This window comes from Terrapene carolina, unplaced genomic scaffold (assembly GCF_002925995.2).
Source record: "Terrapene carolina triunguis isolate 2854851 unplaced genomic scaffold, T_m_triunguis-2.0 Scaffold131, whole genome shotgun sequence".
In the NCBI taxonomy this organism is placed as follows: domain Eukaryota; kingdom Metazoa; phylum Chordata; order Testudines; family Emydidae; genus Terrapene; species Terrapene triunguis.
The window spans coordinates 3904123-3928699 of record NW_020664482.1 but is presented as its reverse complement, the minus strand read 5'-3'; the positions used below and the strand labels follow the sequence as shown (position 1 = coordinate 3928699).

Sequence of the window (24577 nt, the reverse complement as noted above, 5' to 3'; positions counted from 1 at the left end):
CTTCAGAGCATCCTCTGCTTCTAGTGCCAGCTGCATAAATCTCTGTAATAGGGGAAACATCACTCAAGTAGTATTTTCTAGCCTTCTGTTTATTGCTTTTTTCCCCTTCGTACATCTGTCAATTAATTAAAACAACAACAACACAAGTTCTGAAATTCCCAGTCACAAGTCACCAGAAACTGCCTATTTACATTTAATATCAACTTAGAGAAATTGAGTATTTAAATAACTTACCTAAAACACCTTTTTAGAGCAAACCAGAAACAATGATTTCTAGGAACTTCGCTTTGCTTTATGAGCAGTTGTATCTCATGGCAGACATAGAAGAAATACTGTGGTGTTAATACTTCAGGGGACTTAATGTTACAGGCCCGGGGTCTCTGGATCCATTGTCACTTTGGAGGAGTGCCTTGAAGGTACAGGTGTCCATGCACATAGCTCTAGTTCCAGGATCACACTCTGGAAAAGTAAATAAGTTACCCCTTGTAACTTGAATACCTCTCAGGAAACAGAAGCAATATTAATTGAAGGCATCCATTAGAGAGCAGAAAGGTGGACTAAGCTTCCGAATGGCATTATGTTTTCTGTGATGCCAGAGCATGCGATGGCGTATTTGATAGCACTTAGAGACCCTCCTGACCTAGCTACCATCAAAGAGAGTTTATTACTCAAGGGAGCAGCATGGAGTAATTTATGCCAGAATTTAGATTTGATTTAGAGAAGAAATTTTTTTTACGAATGGGGGAGTGAGTGGTAAGCATTGAACCTCTTCAGAAAGATCTTAAGATGCCAAATGAATTTTTCTCTGATGTAGAGATATTTTTAAAGATCTTTTTGAAACAAACATTGAATGCAAAAACATGAGCTGATGTGGAATTCTGTGCTGGGATAACTTACGTCACTGTACATAAAACAGTAATAAGTAAATTAATTCTTTCTTATATTTTCTTTCTTCTACGATCTTTGTTTAGCTCTTCCTTTGTCATTTGTGTGTCTATTTCTCTCTCTCGCTCTTCCAAGAGTTACTTGGAATCTGTTTCTTGCAGTATTTTTTTTTTTTAACCTTTCAGGTCAGTTTGTGGATAGGTTGGTAGATTGGAAAATTTTGGCATAAGTTTCCAATGTGGGGATCTGAAGTTAGACTCCTAAAGCCATATGTAGGCACCTAAATAGAAGTCTGATTTTTTTTTTTTTAAAGTGCTGAGCACCCGTAGCTCCTAGTTACATCAGTGGGATTTGTGGGTGCCTAAGTCAAACCATTTTTATATAGGTGCCTAAATATGCCTTTAGCTGTGGGTACCCAGGTTAGAAAGCTTTGCCTTTGGTAACTAATGCTGTATTAGAACATCATCCTGTAGCCCCCCACAGGAGCTGTGCCTGCTTAGTAAATGACGTAAATGACTGAACCTGCATGTTTCATCCAGTTGGGTCTGAGTGTTTAGACTCCCATTCTGCAAAACCACAGAACTCGTTTGATCTTTCCAGGCAGAGAGAGGTCCACTTCCTGCCCCTCGTAGAAATAACCTTTTCTGACTCCTGTGAAATTTGCTTGGGAATCTTGCCTTTCCTTGCGTGCTGCTGGCAATCTTAGCACAGACACAAGATGTGGGAGGTTAAGCCCGTTGGTTAGAAAACAACGTGGCTTCCTAAAAATGTAATGGCCCAGATCTTCTCCCAGTTCTGGTGAAGCTTGCGAACTTTCCTAGTCATCATCCCTGGGTGGGTGCTCAGTGGAAAGGGGGGACTTTCAGCCATATGTATCTCAGGGGCACAGCTTCTCAAAATTGTGCAGGGGAATGGCTCCTCTTTCCTGAGATCCCTTTGCCTTGGCCATCCTGGCACAAGGCATGCTGCCATTACATCCCTTGGTGGGCCTCGCCCGGCCCCTGACCTCTCTATCAAGTCCCCTGTGATGGAGTCAGCAGTAACTCCATTGGGCGTTCTCTTGTGGCTTTAACAATGGTTGTCCCATGGAGGCGCTCTCCTTAGGCATCCTCCTAAAGCAACAGAGCTCGGACGTTAGGGAGATCTTGGGTGAGCTCTGTGGGAAGGGGGTGGAGTTGCATTGGGCCCCCTCCCATTCTTCTGGTGGTTTTAGGGCCATAAGAGTGGGATTTTTGCTCAACCCTCCTTTTCCCCCCGCAGTATGCTGTGAAGTGGGATGGAAGGGTGGAATCTTCACCTTCCCAAGAGTGAGGGAGTGGGAGAGTCTCTGTCTTGTTCCATGTAAAGGCTGAGGAATATCTGTCTGGCTAGAAATATTCATGAGAGATTACATTGTCTTCCCCTCCCTTCATGGAATTCAGTTTCCAATGCTCCTAGGTCCTTCCCTTTGAGAGAGGCAAGCACAGAGGAACTCGGAGGAGATTAACACCTGGCTTCCTGGAGTAAGGTATTAAAAGTGGCGCGCTGAATGGAAAGCCTGGGTTTGTGGGCACTGGAACGGAGCCGGGGAACAGCTTTAAACAAATGTTTCCTGTTGGCCTCCTGCGCCATCGCTCAAGGGGGTGCTTGCTTTGTACCTTACGTCTCTTTTTTTAAAAATCTGAGTAGGACTAATGATGCTTTCATCCAGGCTGCTTTTCCATTTAGCCTAGCACGATCGTTTAAGATCTTAGTTTACTGGAGAATTGAGTTTCTGTTCTTAATTATTTCAGGCCTGCAAGTTGCTCTCTTGGTAGTAAAGAGCAGGAGCAGAACCCTAGAATTTAGTAACCTCCTAAGGCAATCATTTTATAGTGAGATCATTTCCCCCCCCGGGGTTAATTTTAACAACATCCTGAATAGTGTTGTTCTGGGACTTTCTGATGCCTCTAGGACACTGTGTGTCTGTGTAATTAAAATACATATGTTGTGTATACACGTCTGTAAGTCAAAATCTATGTTCTTGAAGGTGTAATTTAAAATGAGCATGGGCTATTGTTGAGTAGAGAAACATAAAATCAATTTACTTATGTCTTCTTTATAACCTCTCATTAAAAATGCTTTTTATAGCACTGTCATATTGTTGTGGCAGTTGTGTGCCCAACTTTGCAAGACTTGAATAAGAATCCAGCGTCAGACAGCCCTGCGAAAGAGAAGATGGTGCAGAGAGTAATGGATAATAAATATCCCATGTGGTACCCATACTGTTCCGATTTTAATCACCTGTTCAGTGAGGTTGGTTTATAATTTATATCTTTTTAATTAGGTTTTAAAAAAAACAGATAAATGGGCACTTGACCTGTTTTCTGAACAGCTGCATTTCCCTTCTCCTCACAATGTCAAGCATTAATATTCAGTGACAGATGCTGAATCCCTTTCTCATGTGGTTTAAATAACTTTTTATTAAACATAAAATATTGCTCTGGCAAGGGAAGAAATATCCAAACATAAGTTGTTAAAAGTGTGAGCCAGGTTTGTGTCTCGGCCTAGTCCCCCTAAAGTATTCAGAAGAAGAATGCTCTCCTTTTGTGCAGGGTTGGTAGTAAAAACAAGACCCATAAAGTAATTGACTAGAGCCAGCAGGAATTCCTAAGCAACAGAACTTGATGCAGTACCCCTGAAGCTCTGTACAAAGAACCCTCCTTGACCTGTGGTCTGTGAAGGCTGTTGCAGTGTAACATTGCTCAGCTTTTAGGGCCAGATGCTCATCTTGTAGCCTATGCGTAAACCTGGAGTAACTTCAGTGTGGTTACTGTAGCTCTAGGCCACCATGTGCAATTAGATGTGGATGGACGTTGGTGCCCCTGGAGAGCCCTGTTGAAATTAGTGGCCTGTCTGCCTGTCTCTGCTGGCAGGATTGGGGCCATACTCTGGTGTGACTGAGATCAGAATTTGGTCCTTAAGCCCTCAATAAGAATTTGACATCAACTGCATGGAGATGATGTGGATGCTGTAGCCCCTGCTCTACTAAACGCTTCTCCGTGGACCCAGTTCTCTCTCGACGAGAATTTGAATGACGTGCTGAGCAGCAGTTGATTGAAGAGTGAATTTTAAAATTCCTGTGTCCAAGTGGGGAAAAAGTAGTAGTGGAGATGGCTGCAGCTCTAGACATGCCGTAGTTCTGTTTGCCGTGAATGTGTGCAAAATTACTGGAGCATTTACACTCCTATTCCCCAAGATGGCATAAATGCCACAGCACTGTAACATTCCTTCATCTATACACATCTACCTACGGGGCCAGATCCTGCAGCCCCTTAGCCACAGGAATAGTGTTCTGCAGGGTCAGGCGCACACACCTAATATTGTCCAGCTAGAAATGGAAAAAGATGAAAAGAAGATCAGTACATGAACATCTAAATACGTTTTTAAATAAACCTGTCAGGGTAACTTCCTAGAGATTTTTCTCTCCACAATGAAATTGTAATGATCTATAACAAAGGGAAGAGCTCATTTGCAGTGGCTGAGAATGGCATTACAAGGTGCAGTGGTTTGAAACTAAAAAAAGGAAAAATGTCGGTTGGAAGATAAAACAATCTGAACAGCAAGGACCATTAAGCAATGGAATGATCTTAACTATCTCCCAAGTCAGGAGCCATCATGGGAGATATTTAAGAGTTAGATAAAATACTCGCAGTAGCAAATTTGCAGGGGGTTGGGTTGGATAACCCATGGGACTTTTTACCCCCTCTCATGTAGGACTCCAGGAACATGCAGTAATATATTAAATGCATATCTGGGTTGACCTTACGCTTGTCATATGTTGCCAGATGTTCATCCCCTCATAGGGTGACCAGATGTCCCGTTTTTAAAGGGACAGTCCCGTTTTTTGGGACTTTTTCTTATATAGGTGCCTATTGTGCGCCTCCACCCCCGTCCGGGTTTTTCACATTTGTGGTCACCCTGTTCCCTCACATCAGTACATTGCTGAATGAGCGTTCTTGATCCAGACTTGTATATACAGCATTTTATGCAACATCAATAATACATTGGTCTTCTATAGCACACGCAATTTGTACAGCACCTCCCACAATGGAATCCTGGTCAACGGCGATACAAATAATAGAATCCTAGAATATCAGGGTTGGAAGGGACCTCAGGAGGTCATCTAGTCCAACCCCCTACTCAAAGCAGGACCAACCCCAACTCAGAGGCTTTCCAAGCTCTTCACAAACAAGCCTTAACAGCTGGGAGGTGGAAAAGCAGTTTGTTCACCTAGAAAATGGGGATAATAAGAAAGTCGACAGAAGAGTTTTCAATGGCACAGAAAGCAGTTAAATGCGCAGTTCCCATTGACTCAGAGTCTAACGCCCCTTCCCCCAATTGACTTGTTCCATGTTACACAGCAAGACTGTGCCAGTCAAGAATAGTACCCGAGAGTGCCTAACTCTGTCCTGTACTGTAGCCACTAAACTGTACCCCCACCCTTTGGGCTGTAAACAGCAGTGCCCTAAACCTTCAAGCATCTCACTCTGAAATTTCTGTCCTGCCCTTATTGACCTCCAGGATAGTTAATATTGTTGGCTCCCACCATACAAAATTTTGGGCCATTCAGCGTAACTCCCAGCCTTTCCCCTTTGTGTTTGCTCTCATGTGGGATACATGTGTATCATTTGCTTAAAAGTAAAAAACCAATTTGAGATATGAAATAGTTCAGCTGATCACAGTGAGGAGGGGAGGTGCCTAGATGACATTGCTGTTTTCCATTCATTTCTCTCTCTCTCGCACAATTCTCTTTACTGCTAGATTTTAGAGATTTTTCTGTATTGGTATCAACTCTGTGTTTTGTTTGAAATTAGAGCACTAACTTACACCCTGGAGAACTAAGCCCTGCAGTAGCAGGACATTGAAAGCTATGCAGTAGAGTTAAACGTATCGTGCTATGTACTTTGGGTTGCAAATTGACTGGGATTTAATTCTAAACCACCTTTATAAAAGTGCCTTTATGTAACAGCTTGTTTTAGTTGTATATCTTTTCATATTTCATTCAAATATTTTATTTCATAATATTTTAGTTCTTTAGACAATTTTACAGCCTTTGTTAGTTTTTCGCACATACAATTTCACTGTGTTCCTATGAAGTAATTGATCCTACATGTCATTAATACACTTTACCACTTCAATAAGCCTCAGTTTTAATATGACGTGCAATATCTGTGTTAGTAAAAATCTTCCCTGTGCATAAAACATGCGTTGGCAATGAAATGTGTCAAATCACCTTTTAAAGTGGGGGAAAATGTTTCAATTTTCGTTGTTCCCAAGCCCTGACAATTTGAATCTTTTTTTTTTTTTTTTTTTTATCTCCTCTTAGGAAAGTGGAAGATCAAGGTTTACATTAATATTTATCTTGTTCTTTAATGTTCATTTTTTTCAAAAGTGATTTTTGACACTTTTCCATGATTAGTTGAAAAGTGAATATAGTAGAGATATTAAAGGAAGAACCCAACAAATATAAGGATGATTAATCCTCAGATCAGAGTGATAATTTACTGGAGTAATGGCAAAATCAATCAGAACTTGCTTCATTTCCATTTAAAAAACACGTCCTACAGACTAAACTTGAAACCACTCTTGTGAAACTAGTGGAACTGCTATGTATGACTTTATTAAGATGGCACGATCTTTGGGCCAGGGACTGCATCTTGGTACTGTGTTCGTCAAGTGCGTAGCACAATGGGAATCTAATCCTTGCTTGACAGCCTCTAGACCCTACTGCAGTACAAATAATTAATAAGTAAGACCGTTCTGGGAGATGAAGTCAAAGGTTCTCATTGACTTCAGTGGTGGTTGGATTTGGGTCTCCGCACCTCAAGTTGCTTTTTAATGGACCATTAAGTACTGTGTACCCACCCAGTATTATAAACCGCAGCAGTGGATTAGATTACACCTCTACCCCGATATAACGCTGTCCTCGGGAGCCAAAAAATCTTACCGTGTTATAGGTGAAATCGCGTTATATCGAACTTGCTTTGATCCGCCGGAGCACGCAGCCCCGCCCTCCCGGAGCACTGCTTTACCGTGTTATATCCGAATTCGTGTTATATCGGGTCGTGTTATATTGGGGTAGAGGTGTATTTTTATGATCAAGGCTTTTGATTCTGATATGAGCTGTTTATTCTGTTTGATCTTGTGTGCCTACCATTTGCTGTTGGAACATAGTTGAGGGGTGTGTGTGTGTGTGTGTGTGTGTGTGTGTGTGTGCATGTGCACGTACATACGAACGTACATGCACATATATATATAAATAAATGAGTCCAAGACCTACAAAAGTGACTTGGTTTTGCCACCTCAAGCAGTCATAAGATCATGAGACTTAACCTTCCCTCCCGCCCCCCAATGATTTAATACTCTAAAAAATGTTGGGTTCTTTTTGTTTGCCCTCTGGTGTTTGAGCTATCAGGGTTCACGTTTTCCCGTTTTATTTGAAACCACAAGGGCTACAAACTTATTTCAGTTTATTTTTTTTAAATGTGAAAGTTCAGGATCTCAGCTCATCGCATGCCTCTAGGAACTGGGGCTTTTCCAGGATGCCCGAATCGCATGGGACTCATGATTAAACCAGGAGACTTGGCAACACCAAGGACTAGTGTTCTGAATATTCAGTTGGTGATACCGTAAGGGGCCTTACTTCTAGAGAGCAGGAGCTCAGCATTTTCTAAAAACTAGGCACCCAAAAAGTGAGGTAGCTAAAATGACTTGTTGTTTGGAAAACCTTGGGCATCTATTACATGTTTTTCTGCTCCGGACATTGCAGTACAAAGCTGCCCGGTGTGGGAGGACTGTTTTTCATAGACTGTGTTGTATGCGCAGTTCCTCCCAGACTTCTGCAAATAGTCCCTGATCCTGCACTTGGGTATGTGGAGCCCACTGACTCTTATGGTGCTCCATGTAGGCGTAAGGGTCCAGCCACACACATCCTGTTACCTGCATGGGACTGGCATGAGCTAGGCAAGCAGGATTTGGCCTGTAGTAATGCTCACACAGTCGGAGAAACACTATATTTGAATAGACTTCTCTTAGCTGATATTAAAAACTGAAAAATAATTGGTTTGTCCTAAGCCCATTCCAGTTAAGGCTGTGGGTTTGGAAGGCTGGAGGGCATATACAAATAAGGTAATGCTGTGATTTGTATATTCAGTGATATGCATTACCCCAGTGTCACAAACTCCCCTCCATCAAATCTTTGCTCCTCTTTCCTGTCAAACCCCTCATTTTCCCCGCATCCTCGACCCCGATCTGGTTCTCTCCTATCTCTGGCTCCCTCCCGCCTACTGCATGCTCCCAGCGTGCCCACAGCCATAGAGATGTGAGCAGAATGATGCTCTAACATCACTTTGCCCAACACAGCTTAGCTATGTCTCTAGGGCAAAGCAGGATGGGGGCCTATGCCTTAAGCAGGGTTTTGGTGACTACTATCCTCAGATGGTGGGCTCGGGATGGTTACCCTCCAGCTATATCCATGTTGCCTAGACTGCCTCTTCCCTCCGCTCTGCAGCTGCTTGGGAGCCCAGTAGGGGATGCACAAAATCCGGAGCATTGCAGTTCAATCAGGATCTGCCTGACGCAGTTATTGCAATGGTACCAGACGCTGGAGCTGCTTTCTTCTTCCATGCGCTAAGGCCAGCTTCTAACGCGCTCGTCTCCGTACGCAGGGGCAGATCTGCAAGTGTGTGTCCCGAAGGGCTCAACCTGCTGCTCAAGGAAAATGGAGGAGAAGTATCAGGCAATGGCCCGTTTGACCATGGAGCAGCTCCTCCAGTCTGCTAGCATGGAGCTGAAGTTCCTCATCATTCAAAACGCCGCCGTCTTCCAAGGTAAGCGTTTGACTTTCCTTTGCATGGCCGTCAGGGAGCGTTACGGTGTCCCGGGTGCTCGGCTTCGGGAATAATGATTAAGGCTGAATGTGACCTTTCCCCTCTGAGCTCTGCTAGCAGCAGCCCTTGCTACATCAGGAAAGAGCAGTGACTTATCCCCCGCATCCTCCTTCAGGGTATCAACGGGGCACTAGCCACTCCCCTGACCTGTGATAGCACCCGCCTTGCCCATCAACCCTGCAGCTTGGGGGTGTGCTAGCTGCAGCATTCTGCTTGGGGTATGGGCTGAGAGAAGGGGGTCCTCGTGCCCCCCTCTGTTTCCCACCCCCCCCGCTTTAGTGCCAATGGAGGACAAGCCATGTAACTCTTGCCTAGTTAGGGCACCTCACTGATATAGTTCTTCTCAATGGTACTAGGGAAAGATTTGTGATGATAAAGCGCTGGGGGAAGGAGGTCGTCTTCAACAGGCATTGTTACACCCATTCCCACGACCCGGAAGGGACACGTCCAATAGCCTCTCTTTGAGGTGGAGTCTCTTTCAGAGAGATCCTTTCTTTGGGCCCTGGAAGTGCAAGCGGGTAGGGCTTCTGAGGCTTTGCGGCTGTGTTCAGGGGTCTCTCTTTGACAGTGACTGAAGCATTAAATAAATGCTCACGTGGCTCAGTCTGGGTCATGCCTTGTTGCCGAGCTGCAGTAGCTACGTGGTCACGGCACTGTAGGTTTTCAATGCCTGGCTAATTAATTCATTGTGACAATCTGCTGTGGAAGCACTTAGTTTCTTTCTGAACTTTCCCGGCGTGAGGTCTCTAACGATCAAGCAGCCCAGGCCCCAGATGTGACAGTTACCACATGTGGAATAATTCACCATTGCCAGTGAGAAATGACAAGGCCCAGTAGCCGATATCTGAAAGAGCTACGGGCTTCTGTCCTCTGTTGCTGTTGGCTTAGTGGAGGAAGCGTTGTGTAGCTTGCAAATGAACAGCATTTTGAGCCCCAAAAAGCCATGAATGGGGCTTCCTTGCCAGTATGTCTGAATTTTGTTTTAAATCCCCCTTGTCAGATGCTTTACGGCCTCTGGTTCCTGCCCCTTCCATAGGACAGGCGACTTGGTGCACTTCTGATCTGTAGGCAGGACAGGGTTAGAGGGGCAATCGGCCGAGGCCCCCCCTCCCCCGCTGGTGCTGGAGGAAGAACTGGGCAGTGTTGGAGCAGATTTTGGTGGGAGATGGGGTGGGGAGCACTGTGGACCAGCTGGGAAAGCAAAAGAGCTGGTTAAACCTAGGTGTGCGTGGCCCGAGGAGATACCTCTGTGAGGTCGTTCTCGGTGCCCTGGGGTAATACGGACGAGTGATGGAAGTTTTCTTTGTCGCTAATCGCTGTTGGGTGTGGAGAGGGGGTTAGGATGAATGGCTAGGAACTGCTTCTCTAAGGCACCTTCTCCACTTTCCAATCCAAAGGGGCTGCTCCGGACTAGATTCGGTTTTCGCTTCCGAACCTCGGTAAAATTATAAATAGCCTCGGGTTTGAAAAGCGTAAGGGCCCTTCTGTGGCTAATACCGAAGCTGCCCCTGGACCAAGCTGACGGGAGGAGACTATCCCAGGTGTTTCTGCGGTTCTCGTATTGCCTGTGGCTCTTGTGGAGGGATTTCTGATGTGGCAGGTTGGGATCTGTGCACAAGTCCCCTAACCAGGTTTGTTTCTAGAACTGCGTTTGGATGATGCTGGAGGTGCATCAGCTGGAATGGCCCTGTTTGACACTTTCATAATAACTTTCCTCTGAGGGTCCCAACGTACTTCAACAGCTCTAACTACTAACACTGAACAATGCTCCTCTGACCCAATGCAAATAAGTACTGTATTATTCTTACCTGACAGATGGGTAAACTGAGGTACACAGAGCAGAAATGATTTGCCCAAGATCACAAAGCAAGTCAGTAGCAAGGCCGTTATTCCTGATGCCCAGTCTCTGGCCTGAACCACTAACAAACACAGTCATTTCAAAGGAGTAAAAAGAGATTTGAGCATCCCTCTAATAGAAACAGTGGATATAGATTTTAGGACCAAACATTTTGTGCAAATACATTAAAAATCCCTTTGTTTAGAACTAACCAAGCTGATACTTGTACAATTCCTTCAGTATAATACTTCATAAACCGACCATTAAAATGTGTGCATGTGTGTGTATAATAATTTTGCCGATACCTACTTCAGGCTGCAGTCCAGAATGAAAGTCTCATTGAGGTAGCTAAATACTGTCTCTCCCCATGGGAGTAGCTGTTGCTCTGTTCACAGTTACCCGTGGTTCCCCCCCCCTCTTTAATTTGATGATACGTTGTTTTCTCAGCAAAACTGACCTTTGATAAACACATTTCATTGCTAGAGTATGGCAATTGGTATAGTCATTTATGCTGGCAATTGCTCTTCATGGACTGTCCTCAAGCAAAATCTTTTCTTCCATGGCTAATGTGAGATGAAATGATTGCGTGAATGTTGACCAACATAGTATTGGGATTCAATCATTCTAACTGAATAACTTTTGTGCTATATTAAAAAGAAAAGCATGAGCAATCAAGCATTTTCCCAGCATGCTAGTATTATCTGCTAAGGACCGGCATCTCATTTATTTTTGACCATGTCTTGCTAAGGGCTAGATCCAAAGCTCACTGAAGTCAATGAGCGTCTGTAATGAACTTCTGATCAGAGCCTAACAAAAGCCCTGCTCCGATCCAGCACTCGGCTTGTCAGCACGTGTACCACACTTCTTATTTCTCTGAAAAAAAATAAATGGATAGAAGGGTTTTTGGAGCCTTTTGAATGAGAATGTATTTTATGAGTGCGAAACAGAATAAGGTAAACCTCCTGGGAGAATGAGATGACGTGTACAGGAGGAACGTGAGGCATAGTCAGAAATGGTGCATAGCTAATGAATAGGACTGGCTGGACAACAAGAGTTTCCTCTAAAATTGAGATTTTAGAATCTGCTTTCATTCCAGGTTGGAATGGAACTGAGATCTTTCAAAAAAATTTCAGAGAGAGAAAAAGAGCAAGCAAGAGAGAGACTGACAGGCTGATCTTCCTTCTCCCCGCCTCCCCCAAGAAAAAGGCGATAGGCCAGCAGCGAGGGGATTCATCTGGCCATGTGGAAGGTCCACCTCTGGATCAGGCAGAGTAGGGACTTGGGTGTGGGAGATTCTAGGTGATTTTCTTAACCATTGCGCTATCGGCTATTGAGGGAGGTGTCTCTATTTAATCTGGACCAGAAACTTCATCCTGGACCTGCAAAACCGCCATGAAGAAAGTTCAGCTGAAATTGACATGGATCCATAAAAAATTTTAATTTCAAGAATCAACATTTCCCGATGAGAAAACGTTTTGCTGAAAAATTCCCAGCTAGCTCGACTAATGAAACTAATCACTGCTAGAGCAGAGCTCTGGTGATCCCATTATCAAAGGGTGAATTTCTAGCTGGAGTCCAAGAGCAACTCAGTTTAATGAGCTCTGTATAAATTATTTTGGACTCAAAGACGACTGATTACAAATGTTCAAAATTGGGTTCTTTACTTATCTTTGGAATGAAAAGCTGATATATATTTTATTTTATTTTTTTTAAAGTAGAACATGGGTCTCCATTCTTTAAATATATTTTGCCGGGTGAAGCACCAAAGGTTGTGAGAGCTGCAAAAAGTGGACCTTGACCCCACGTATGGACTTGGGAAGAGATGTAGGCCAAAGAAGCCACAGAAAGGCTGACTCTCTCTTAGGCAGAAAGCTGTCGAGGTGATGGGAAAGAGTCTTTTCTAGAGTTGTAGTGCTTAGTGCAAGAGATTTTTTACCCCTTCCCCCCCACATTCCCTTCTAACCTTCTGATTACCAGTTACAGCAGTGCAATGTGTCTTACAGACTCTGGAGAATCTACCATGGGATGGGTGTGAAAGAACAGAGATGGGTTGTCCTGCTCCTGGTGTTGGTTACTCTACTAGTAGAGGGCTTTGGGCCTGATTTTTTTGGTGGTGGTCAGGCACCTGAAGATGCAGATATGTCTCTAGGGGCTCTGTAAAATCCACTAGGTGCCTATCTGCATCTTTAGGCATCTAAATACCTCTTTAAAATCTGTATCTACAATCCCTTTGTATCTGCTTTGTCCAAAATGGACTCGGTGCGGGGGAAGAGGAGGGTTCCATGACTCTACGAGCTGGGGGCTTCAAGAAAAAAAACCCAACATTGTGAGATTTGCAATACAATTGTGAGAGTTGGCCACACAGTTAAAAGAAAAAGCTGAAGTAATGTGTAGAGATGGCTTAAAAAAAAAAAGTTATTCTGAAAAACTGTCCCTTGTCCTCATCAATTACTTTGACAAAATGTCACAGAGTCCATGGGTCTGACCTGCGTGTCTCCTGGGAATGGCGTGCTGGGAGGAAATAATTGTGCTGCTGCCTCAAGCGGTGTAATATGTTGGTATGGGAACACATCCTGCCCACTCACAAAAAAGAAGAAACCCTTCAGAGTTCATTTTAATATTTTTAGCCTGACATCTGAAGGGACCGTTAGCCTGACAAACAGTATCTAGCCCAGATGTTATTATTTTTTCACTAAATGTAATTTCTTCCTGCCGAAGCTCTAGCAGCCTCTCTGCTGATAAAGATCAGGGGAAATTGTCTGGCATTCACAAAAATCTCATCCAGGCATATCTGTTACAGTGTTCACTTAGCAAAGTTTATTAGATTATTAGAGTTTTAGACCCTTGAGCTCTTCCTTTATTGCAGTTTTAAGAAAACACAGCAAAAAAAATCTTCACAAAATTTAAGTGGTACAATTAGGCTCTGGTCTTGTCTTAGAGGCATTTTTAAAATTATGGAGGTGATTTAAATAGTGTTTGTTACCTTAGAAACTTGCTGAATTTGACCGTGTTAAAATGGACTGGAGCTAGCATCCACTGTGGTATATTCGTGTTAATGGCAGATTACATACATAGCAGGATTGTGCTGTGTTATCTGTTACCAAGCACATGTAGACCCTGTGGTTCAGATCCTCAGCTGGTGCAAGTCGTTGTTGCTCCATTGTAGTCAAGGGAGCAGTGCTAACACACAGTAGCCCAGGGCTTGGGCCAGTGTGTTTCAGGCTGCTTTTATTGTTGCACTATGACCTCCATATTCTAGCTCTGATGGCTAATGCCATGATGGTCCTATGATGCTTGGTGCTTCCCCTCTCCTCTGGCTTCTGGATATGATCCCTGCCTGTGGGGTTTCAGGTTCCCCTCAGAGTCTAAGGTTGCCGGTTTTGGTTGGATGTGTTTCTGGAGGTTTCATCACATGATGTAATCTTAATTAAACATTAATCTTCAATTCCGGGAGACTCCAGGTCAATCCTGGCAACCCTACCCAGACCCTTCTTAAAACCCTCCCATCCTCTAAATAACAAAATATAAATAGAATTTTAAAAGCAACCTTAAAGGTGAACGGCAAGGGAAAGAATGGCATCTTTTTTGTTTATAATGGTGTGAACAACTTCTTGCCTTTTTTTTTTTAACATTAGTAACGCCTGGTGTTATCTGCCCTATTTTTGTTTGGGGGCGGGGGGATGACACCTTTCTCTGAAAGCAGAGGCAGGTGATTTAGGCTTTGCACAAAGAAAACTTTTCTCCCAGATGTTGGCTAGGAGTCTGAGTTACACAGGGGTAAACAAAAACAAACTAGAAATGTCATAGCCACTCAAGTTAGGGTGACCAGACAGCAAGTGTGAAAAATCGGGACACAGGGTGCGGGGGTAATAGGAGCCTATATAAGAAAAAGCCCCAAATATTGGGACTGTCCCGATAAAATCGGGACATCTGGTCACCCCAACTCAAGTGCTCCCATATCAGTCTCTTGTGATGTACTCCCATGAGTTTTCCAGCAAAAAAAAGAAAAGAAAAGAAAAAATCAGGTGAGGCAAAACCTCAGATTTCTAATGTAGTTGGTCTGAATGTGAAAAATCTTTTGGGGTTTTTAAAATACTCTGTAGATGCACAAAAAGGGACTTTCTTTTCTTGCAGTGACCTTTAGGCAGGGTAGGAACCTCCCCCCCCCCCACCATGCTCCATAAGTCTTGCTAGAAATCTTGGCCCCCAGCAAGCCCTATGGCATGAGTGGGGCTGGCAGTTCTAACTGCTGCAGGGCTGCTCTCCCCACAGGGCCGTGGGTAGCAGCAGAGAGAACTGCTAATGCGGTGCACTTGCGGAGAAAGTTGCTTTCGTGATTTGAAATGACTGCTCGTTCTCCAACCCGAGGGTCATGTTCAGTTCTCGCTCTATGCCAGTGAAGCAGCGTAAAAGGTCGGTTGTAACCACACGCCAGTTGCTGGACCACAGTCTCCTCTTGGAGACAGTAGTGGTGGTGACGAGCTGCTCAAGCGTGTTTACAAGTATCACAGCGAACCGAATGCATCCCAGGACGTTCCCTACGCATTTTAATCAATCTGAGTTGAAATTTGGATTTTTCGCTTGGGATGAAATCTTGTCCCCGGTGAGATCAAGAGCAAAACCCTCATTGGCTTGAATGGGGTTGGGATTCCACCCTCTCTAACCTCCATATTCTCATTTCTAGTTTATTTACCCGTGAATTCTGACACTAATGTAGTGTATATACCTGCTGCATTATACCATTGCACACAGTTCTTAAAGCTATGGCTATAAGTGGCATTTTAAATTTTTTTGACAGAAATGATCACCCACACCATGATTTTAATTTAGATTTATAAGATGCCACCAACAGGCGTCTCATCCTGTGCTCTAGGAGTTCTTACATCAGTAGCCTAGTAACCAACACGAAGGGTCTCATCCTGCTATAGAAACTCTTACCTCCCTACCATGCTCCAGCCAAAGAAACAGGAAATCTTCAACCCAGTAGCCATCTTGCCAAATGCGTGGGGCAGAGAGAGCCTTGCAGCCTGTGTGGAATGCCAACCAATCCAGCCAGGCGGACCAAGGCGGGAATCCAAATATGGATGTGAGAGGCAATAATGATAATACTGTCCTAGACGCTTCCTCTTGCCATGTTGTCTACTCTTGGGATATTTGGTATCTTCCTTAAAGCCCCAGCTCCTGGAATCATGTGATTACATGAGACTCTTAGCGTGCTTTTATTTGTTTTTAAAAGAAAGTTCCTAGCCATCATGGTTGCCAAGAAAAGTTTGAAAATGTGACCTGAATGCACCCGAAAGGCTCAGAAACCTGAAGGCAATGACAAAGAACCCAAAATTTATTATTCAAAAAAGTTACACGATTTTTAAGACCATCTCATGATTTTTGGGAAAGCTGGTTTGTGACTTTTGAGCACCTGGGCATGGCAAACTGTTCTGTTTCTGCACATTCTCATGCTCCAGATATTCGCTTCCAAATGTGCATGTACGTTTGGCTGTAGAGAGGCCCACATGCATTGGGATCTCTGTATCCATGGTAAAATTTTTGTGTCTCTCTCTTTCTGTAAATGCTTGGACCAGAATGTTTCCCACGCTGGAGTGAGCGGCCTGCTCCACTGAGCTCTGGTGGACCACATATGGAGTGTGTTTGGATGTTGAGAGGATTTTCTGAGCAAATGGTCAGTCACATCCAGGTCCCCTAAGAGGTTTGGGTGCTGAGTGCTCCCAGGGTACAGGGCTGGGGTGTGGCTGAAGGGCTGGCCTCTCGGCTGGGACTTTGACAAGTTCTTGGAGCAGCCACTGTCTGTGTCAGGGATTGGCCGTGCCTATCCAAGCACTAGCTGCATTTCTTGTATTTTTGTGTGTGCCCTGTGTCTGTGTGGGTGGGGATTATTAGTTGGTGGTCGCCACCCAGGCCCTGCCTGGCTCCCTGCAGTGCGTTTGGGGCTGGGTGTGGCATTTGACAGCAGGTGGACCTGGCTGTGGGTGGATACTGCAGCTTCAGGCCCAGAACAGGGGAGGAATTTATCTTCCAGAGCACAGACTTCCACGCAGAAAGATTAACAAGCAAGGTTAGCTTGCGTTTCCTCAGCTCCCTTTATCTTGCAGAAGCTGAAACGGCTTTACAAACGTAAACTGATCTACAACTCTGCTTCCCTTCAACCCGCTCCCGAAATACAACCGCCCGATGGTGAGATGTGGCAGCTGTTCCGCTACACGTCGCCACGCCGCACGGCCGAGAGGACAGCGAGTATAGAATGTGGCATTCAACTGGAACGGCAGCGGCGGCACAGGGAGGCAGAACGTAATTATCTGAATTGGAACCTGGCCAGGGTGCTGCAGTTAACTTCGTTTAGGCCAAATCCGTCAGTCTTGAAGTGCGGCCTCGCCGGGCTCCCATTCAAGTCAGCAGCAATAATCGCACTATCCTTAGTCGTAACAGAACCGCTGGCCTAGACTCAGACCCCACTCCAATTGGTTTCAAAGGGGATTTTGCCTGAGTAAGGACTGCAGGCTTTGGGGATGTTTGAGTGTAAGTACTTGGGACCTGTGTTAAGAATTGCCCAGAATTCTCTAGTCTCTTTAAAACGATGACTGACTCAACCCAGATAATCCAGGGTTTTTAATAAAGGAAGAAGACTATTTTCTCACTCCCAGACCTGTAATCTCTCTAGATTGTGGGTAAGCAGCTGCTATAAAGAGGAATCAGACTTATTCCTTTTTGCACTGCAGTCGGATATCAGAGAGCTGTAATTCTTAGCCCCATCAGGCGGCCCAGAGGGCTGTAAATTTTCCATTAGGCATAAATGCAGATATTTTGGTTACTTATAGTTATTTACGCTATAACCATTCGTATCTGTCAGGGCTGAAAGCAGCTTTGACATTGTGAGTGTCTATCAGGTTATCTTTTATCGGTTTAGCAGTGCCTAAGACACACACACATATCAACTAGCCAATCCTAATGTCGGAGCCCTCTCAAGTATGACTGAATTATTTATTTTGTTATGATGAAAATGTCTGGGCTTTATTGGGTTTTCTTTGAAGAAGTTGATTCTGCCTGAAGTCTGGAAGATAAAAGATCAGTGATTGTCTCTCCAAGATTATTCTTCTGTCTCCTCCAAGGCTTTTAATTTGTCACAAGCTGCTGTTGCTACTTTAAAGTCAAGGTGAGAGAGTTAACCCTCTAGAATTAAAAAAAAAACCACACATTAACTATATGAAAAACTCTTATCTTTACTAATTATGCCTTTTACTGGTAAATCTAAGATATCTGCAGCATCAATTAGGTAAGAAGCGATCAGGCTGGATGTGCTTTGGGGAGTTGTTTTAAGTACTCTAGTCAATCACTGCAGAATGAAATCATTGGTATCAGGGCTGCTGTGTAGAAGTCACAGCTCATGATTTGGTATAATTTAATACTCCAACACTTTAAAACCAATTAAGTTTGACAATACAGGAGGGTGTTTCAGGTGTTGGCAGTAGGAAGACTCATGTGTGCTTTAGCATCATATTTACTGTACTTAAATGTTGAAACTTTTCAAGACTGTTGGGGTTGAAAGGGAAAAGGGTGGCGGGGGGAGGCATTGCCTGAAAACATGTAACGAGAGCAGAAGAATTTAAAGTGAAACGTAACAGAGGTGACAATCCCAGAGAATGTGAGAGGCCAGGAATCTGAATTAGTCCTGAACTAGGAAGATCAAGGTTGCAGTCTGGTTCTTTTACCATTGGGACCAAACTCTGATAGCCATGCAAAACCAACCTGTTTTACAAAGTATCAGAGGGGTAGCCATGTTAGTCTGGATCTGTAAAAAGTGACAGAGTCCTGTGGCACCTTATAGACTAACAGACATATTGGAGCATAAGCTTTCGTGGGTGAATACCCACTTCGTCAGATGCATGTAGTGGAAATTTACAGAGGCAGGTATAAATATGTAGGCAAGAATCAGTCTAGAGATAACAAGGTTAGTTCAATCAGGGAGGATGAGGCCTTCTTCTAGCAGTTGAAGTGTGAACACCAAGGGAGGAGAAACTGCTTTTGTAGTTGGCTAGCCATTCACAGTCTTTGTTTAATCCTGAGCTGATGTTACAAAGTGACCTCACTTACCATGCTGCAAGGGAGTGTCCTGTGGTGTAGATGGGACCGTTGTACTTAGGAGATCCCAGTCTCTTGAGCGGTTTGTGAGATGCTGACAGCTAGAGTTGAGCGTCCAACAGAATTTTTGATTCGTTGGCACTTTTGAAAAGTCAAATATGTAAATAATTTCAGGTCAAAGGAAACATTTTGCGTCGATAGAATCAGTCTGGGGCTTCGTTTCAGCTTTGACCACTTTGAAATGTTTATGAATTTTTTAAAATTTGAAACAAAAAGACACTTCAGACAACAATGAAAGAAATATTTGGTTTTAAAAAGTTGAAATTGAAATACCTAACTTTTTTCAGGGTTCTCTCCCCCATCCCCCCCGATGAACAATGTGATGAAACCAACACAAATGCACAAACCTTTCTGGTGTTGCCAAATCTGCATTTTTCTCTGAAAGAGTTTTTTTCAGCTGAAAAATTTCACCTGGCTGCACTGCTGTCTGAAGCCATTTGGGAAAGCTGTGCTAAAGATGCTTAGTCTACAAATGCTTTGAGAACCTGTCGGCTTCTCCAGCCATGTGGATACAGAGCTGAGGAGGAGGAGGAGTTGGTAGGAATTGATGATTTGTATTACAGCAGCACCTAGTGGCCCCAACTGAAGTTGCGGTCCCTGTGTGCTAGATGCTGTACATATATAATATCGTAATCGACAGTCCTGGGTTGTGGTGGGCCTGGGGCGTTTGCTCCACTCTCTGCTGGAACAGCAACCATGGAGGGGCTATGCAACCCCATGCAATGGCTGCTTTTGGGTGTGGATTGTGCCCCTACCCCCACTCTCTGGTCTCCTCCGCGTTGGTTCCCAGTGTGTAGGGAGGGTTGAATTTCATTCCCAGCGAAGGGGATGATGGTTCTGATTTTGACAATGGTGAACAAGGGCAAAGAATTGGTCATAGAATGGAAACAATTACCCTCAAATGCTATTTCCTTTTCCACCTGGATCTCACCATGGCATTGCCCCTGCTCAGGGCAAGAGAACATCAATATCTAAGACAAATGTTGCAAAACTTTGTTACCCCTGAGAAGATTGAGAAGGCTGTAATTGGTCAGCAGACCTGGCTGCTTGACCTGGCTGATATGCAAACGTAATATAGCGTATGTTGTCAGAAGAGTAGGGGATTGTTAAAGGATAAGCACTAACCTTAAAAAAAAAAAAAACCCAACCAAATAAAAAAAAGCTCTTGGTTACAGTCAAACGATAGCAGGGGTGGGTCTGTAGGGGTCAGAAACACAGCTGTGTTGTGAATGTTGCATGCTGGAGTGAGAGGTCTGTCTAACCGCTGTCCCTCTTGAGTCTTTACAGAGCATGTCCGGCTTCTGTAGAAAACAGCAAATTCTCACGTATGTATAGTCAAATAGTGACTCGTGTCATCTTCAGGTGGAGAGGAGAGAAACCGAATGAAGTTTATTTTTTTTTAGATGAGTGTTTAAGTCTCAAACTTGTGCATACAAATATATAAGCATTGTGATTTCATCCTCTGTAGGCCATCCGCCTCTGAATACCTTTGCCCTCTTATTAGTTTAGAAAGGAATTTAAACTCTTGATGCCTCAGAATCTCCTCATCTCACCAGTTTTGATGTACATCTCTGAAACCCTCCTGTTTGGGGGGGTGTGTGTGTGTGTGTGTGTGATGTGTATATAAAGCATAGGAATGGCTAGTTGAGATCAGATCAGTGGGCCATTCTGGTCAGTATTCTCACAATGTCTTGTGCCAGATGCTTCAGGAAAAGGTGCAAGAAACTTGGTAGTGGTTAACTGTGGTGATGGGTTCCACAGATTGATGATTATGTTTAAAAAGATGTATCTGTATAGGTGTAGATTTGTGTTTGTATAAATATATAACTCTAGTTATAAGATTCACTGGGGGGAAATGCCACCATTCCTTCCAATAACCGGAACTCCTTGTTCATAAATCAAAGGTAACCTGTTTTTTACAAGTCTAGAAGCAGAGCTGGAATTGTAACAGCAGTGTCAAATGATTTGAAATTTTGGGGCTCAGCAAAATGCAGAACTTTGTTGAAGCCTTGGGCTTTAAGAAATGACTGCTGAGAATTGATGAGCTTCTTTAACAAATTGTAAAATCCATCATGGAGGAGTTAAGGCTGTGTAATTGCCCTCCTGAGTCACATAAAACTTAATATTGGATGTATTGCATGACAATGTTCACTACTAGCAAAGTAGATTTTAAAGGTATTTGTTTAGCATTTTCTCTGCCTGGAGTTTAAATTGCAGCTCTGCATTGCTGCGCAGATAGCAAAGGTACGGGCTGTGGAACACGACTGATGCACGTCCTGGGAGTCTTTCTGCAAAACTGGATGTGGTAGGATCCATGAGGGCTGAAAAGTCAGGGCCCAAATGTCATTGTTTTGGAGGGGTTTCCTCTCTGGTACTCTGCAGGTAGGGTGGAAAGGCTCCCACTTTCCAGAGCTTCCAACACGTCGTCCTCTGCTGCTGCTGGTCTCTTCTGTGGGGAGGGGAACCGCATGTGTTTAGCACTTCACCTTTCCCTTGTAGACATCGCTCCTGTGGCCAGAGGCCGCACTGGGTGCTTAGCAGGGGTCATAGCCGACTGTGCTGGGCTCCTACAGATTCCCTGCTAATCACGAGCATATTAGATTGCTCTGCCCCCACTGACCCAAATCAGTCTGGGACACTCTCCAATGCTCCCCCAGGGGCCTGTTGCCAGGGGTTTTGTGACCCCTAAAGGCCAGTCCTGAGTGGGGGGGGGGTAGGGATATTGGAAAAGGGAATATGAATATCCAGAAATCTTTGAGGGTGAAAAATTAGCTTAAGAGGTTACCCCTGACAGTGGAGGGGTCCCAAGGCAACGCAGAGAGAGGGACAAAATGAGCCTGGTTTCTCAGACTAGGGATAACATGTACAGCTCAACTCCCTGTTGAAGTCACAGTGGAGTCCTGCATAGACTAATGGCAGGGTACTGCCCCTTTAAATCTGGTGCATCTCTGGATTTCCTCTGGGGTTAAATATCGCTGACTCCATTTCACAGCTGGAGAGACTGAGGCTTTGAGGTTCACCGACTTGGCTGGACAGAGAGTGGACGAAACAAGCGCCTGGGTTCTGCTCATGTTTCTGTCGCTGACTTGCTGCCACCTTGAGCATGTCCCCTGTCTCTTTGTGTGCTGCTGCTTTCCTTGCTGGGAAACCTTCTCTTCCATGGATTGCAAGAAAATGAGCCTCCCTGCCAAGGAAGGATAGGTCCTTAGCCTGCTGCACCGAGGCCTGCATGGTAAGGAGGCAGAAGTATATGAATGGATGAAATCATGGCAGAAGTTCATTCCTAGTGACCTATGGGCTCTTGTTGAGCGTGTTTACCAGATCATCTCAAAGATCTCACCAGAGCATCTGCCTTCATCTTAGCTATAACCTCTTCCTAGGAGGCTAAAAAGCTGTCCCTAGAATTAGAGCAAAGAAATAAAGATTCCAGTGGTGAGCTAATACAGCAATTAAAGGAAGAACTTAGCTAAGAAAGGACTACAGTTAGAGAGAGAATCCAGAGGGACATGGCAAGGCCTAGCCGGAGTTTGGCATTGAGGCCTGTCAGTGGTTGAAGTGGACATAGGCCTGGCTGCCGTCCCTGTGCTTAATCCTCTTGGCTAAGACTTGGTCTATACTTAAAGGTTTGGTTGACGTAGCTACAGTGCTCAGGGGTGTGAAAATCCACACCCTGGAGCGACAGAACTATGCCGAACTATTTAGGTTGCCAACTCTGACTGAAGCTATTCCGGGAGATTTCCCCCCCCCCTAACATGATGTAATGTCATTTTCTTAAAATATCCTCTTAAAATCTCATGGGTTGCTTTCAATAGTTGCCGGGAGATCACTGCCAATTCTGGGAGACTCCAGGCCAATTCTGGAGGGTTGGGAACCCTACAAACTAACCCTCGCTGTAGATGGCTACGTGGATGGAAGGTGCTTCCATTGAGGTAGGTATTTTTGCTCAGGCCGGTGGTGGTCCTACAGTGACAGAAAAGCCACTTCTGGCTGCGTCTACACTGTGGGGTTAGGTCACCATAGTTATGTCGAGGAAGCTAGGCTGGTATGGTCTCCGTAATGCAGACAAGCCTTGGGTGGCACTTGTGGGTTGATCCTCTTTAGGCAGCACTTGCAGACTTCATAAATGCAGAGTTTCCTGTGAAATTGCGGCTCTGAGCATTTCTTTTGCATGCATCGCTGCGAATAATTCCCAGCACTGGGGGAAGCCTGAATTTGGAGGGGAGTGAAATCACATGAAACAAATTTGTCAAAAACGTCGAGTGTTTTTCCATGAGAAGGTTTTCGGGCTCTGTGGGACAGTCAGCAATAGAAGGGAGCATCATGCTGGCTGAGGGCAGTAATTCCAGTCTCCCAGACGGAGCCCCTGCCTTCTACATCTCCACTTCTCTTGCGTACTGTTGGGGTGTGAGGCAAGCATATCGCTGCCTGGATAATGTGCTGCTTCTAGCAGCTTTCTGGCAAAACGTCTTCTGCATATGCTCCTCCGTCAGAAAACGAATTGCTAGGTGGTGATTGCTCTGTCTCTCTGGTTCTATTGTATTGTACGTTCGTTTGAGCTTTCTGCTTTTGGAGCGTTTACAAGCTCAGTTAACGGTCTTGTTTTCTGTAATTACGCCTTGAGTCTGGAGTTATTGTCGATAGTTCAGGTATTAACACATCTAATTCCCCCCCATAATGCTATAAAATAGTCAAATTATGTCTTCCAGTTTGCACTAGGCAGCTGTAAATGTCACGCTACCATCCAGCATGGTATTTATGGAACTCCACGGGGCTGTAATTTTTGGTATCCCCAATACAAAAATGGATGTGCAAGAGTTTTTCATTGCCTGGCCTGAAAGGATTAAGGAAGGAGATAAATTCTCCCACTGCGCTAAGTATTCAAAATGCAGAGAGGAGCCAGTGTGTAAACATTGCTTTTGGGGGGGGTGCTGGGGGGAAGGAGGAAAAAAACCCTAGACCCAGCAATAAAGTCAAGGACAGGAGGCTGCATGTGGAAAGGAAACATTCCACTAGATTGTCATCTACTTCACTTTTCAAGCTGCAGTAAGATGTAGCAATAAAAAGGCCAATGATGCATTTCATCCAAGTGATATGAACTCTTGCCGAGCCAATTAAACTGTCAATATGCTATGGTTTCAGATTCTTTTTAACAAACTGGGTCGCCTCAGGTCTGTTACTCACTTACGTGACTTTTACCGCTGATGCAAAATCAATTTAGCAATTTATAATCTTACATTTAATTATGAAAGTAGATTAATTTGTAAAAAGAGACATTGAAATAAAACGTGGGCAGATGGGACCCCCCCACTGTGGCGTGCTGAGGCATTGCGGTCTGTAGCGTAAAAGTGATGCAATTAGCCAATGTTTGCAGGTCACCGTAATTCTTAGGCACAGTGGAATGGGCCACGGTGGAATTAAATTTTAGAGCTGAATCTTTACTCTTTGGTAGGTTTAAACTGGGTCCTTAATGACTTTTTAATAATAGAAGCGTTTTACTCTGATCTGTCATTAATTTTAAAAGCTTAAAATTAGCTTTACTCATTCCACCCCTAACAAGCACCTTTTCTCTTGTATTGAAGCGGAATAAAGAAACATATATGACAGATTCTCAATATGCAAAGCTTGTTCGGGCTATAGGAGAGAAACTTGCTCTCACCAGATCCGGGTATCATGAGCATTAGAGCAATACTGATGGAGTGGGGTTTTTGGCTCCATGTTTGTTTATAGATTCATAGATTCTAGGACTGGAAGGGACCTCGAGAGGTCATCGAGTCCAGTCCCCTGCCCGCATGGC

At 44.3% G+C, this 24577-nt stretch overlaps 1 protein-coding gene across 1 annotated transcript in view; it reads left to right on the top strand.

Moving 5' to 3' along the window:
- The window catches only part of GPC3 (glypican 3), a 253518-nt gene that overhangs the window by 5577 nt on the left and 223364 nt on the right, over window positions 1–24577 (top strand). Inside the window, exon 2 of the mRNA XM_026653014.2 lies at window positions 8574–8735. Coding sequence (XP_026508799.1) covers window positions 8574–8735 — 162 coding nt within the window. The remainder of the gene's footprint in view (window positions 1–8573; window positions 8736–24577) is intronic.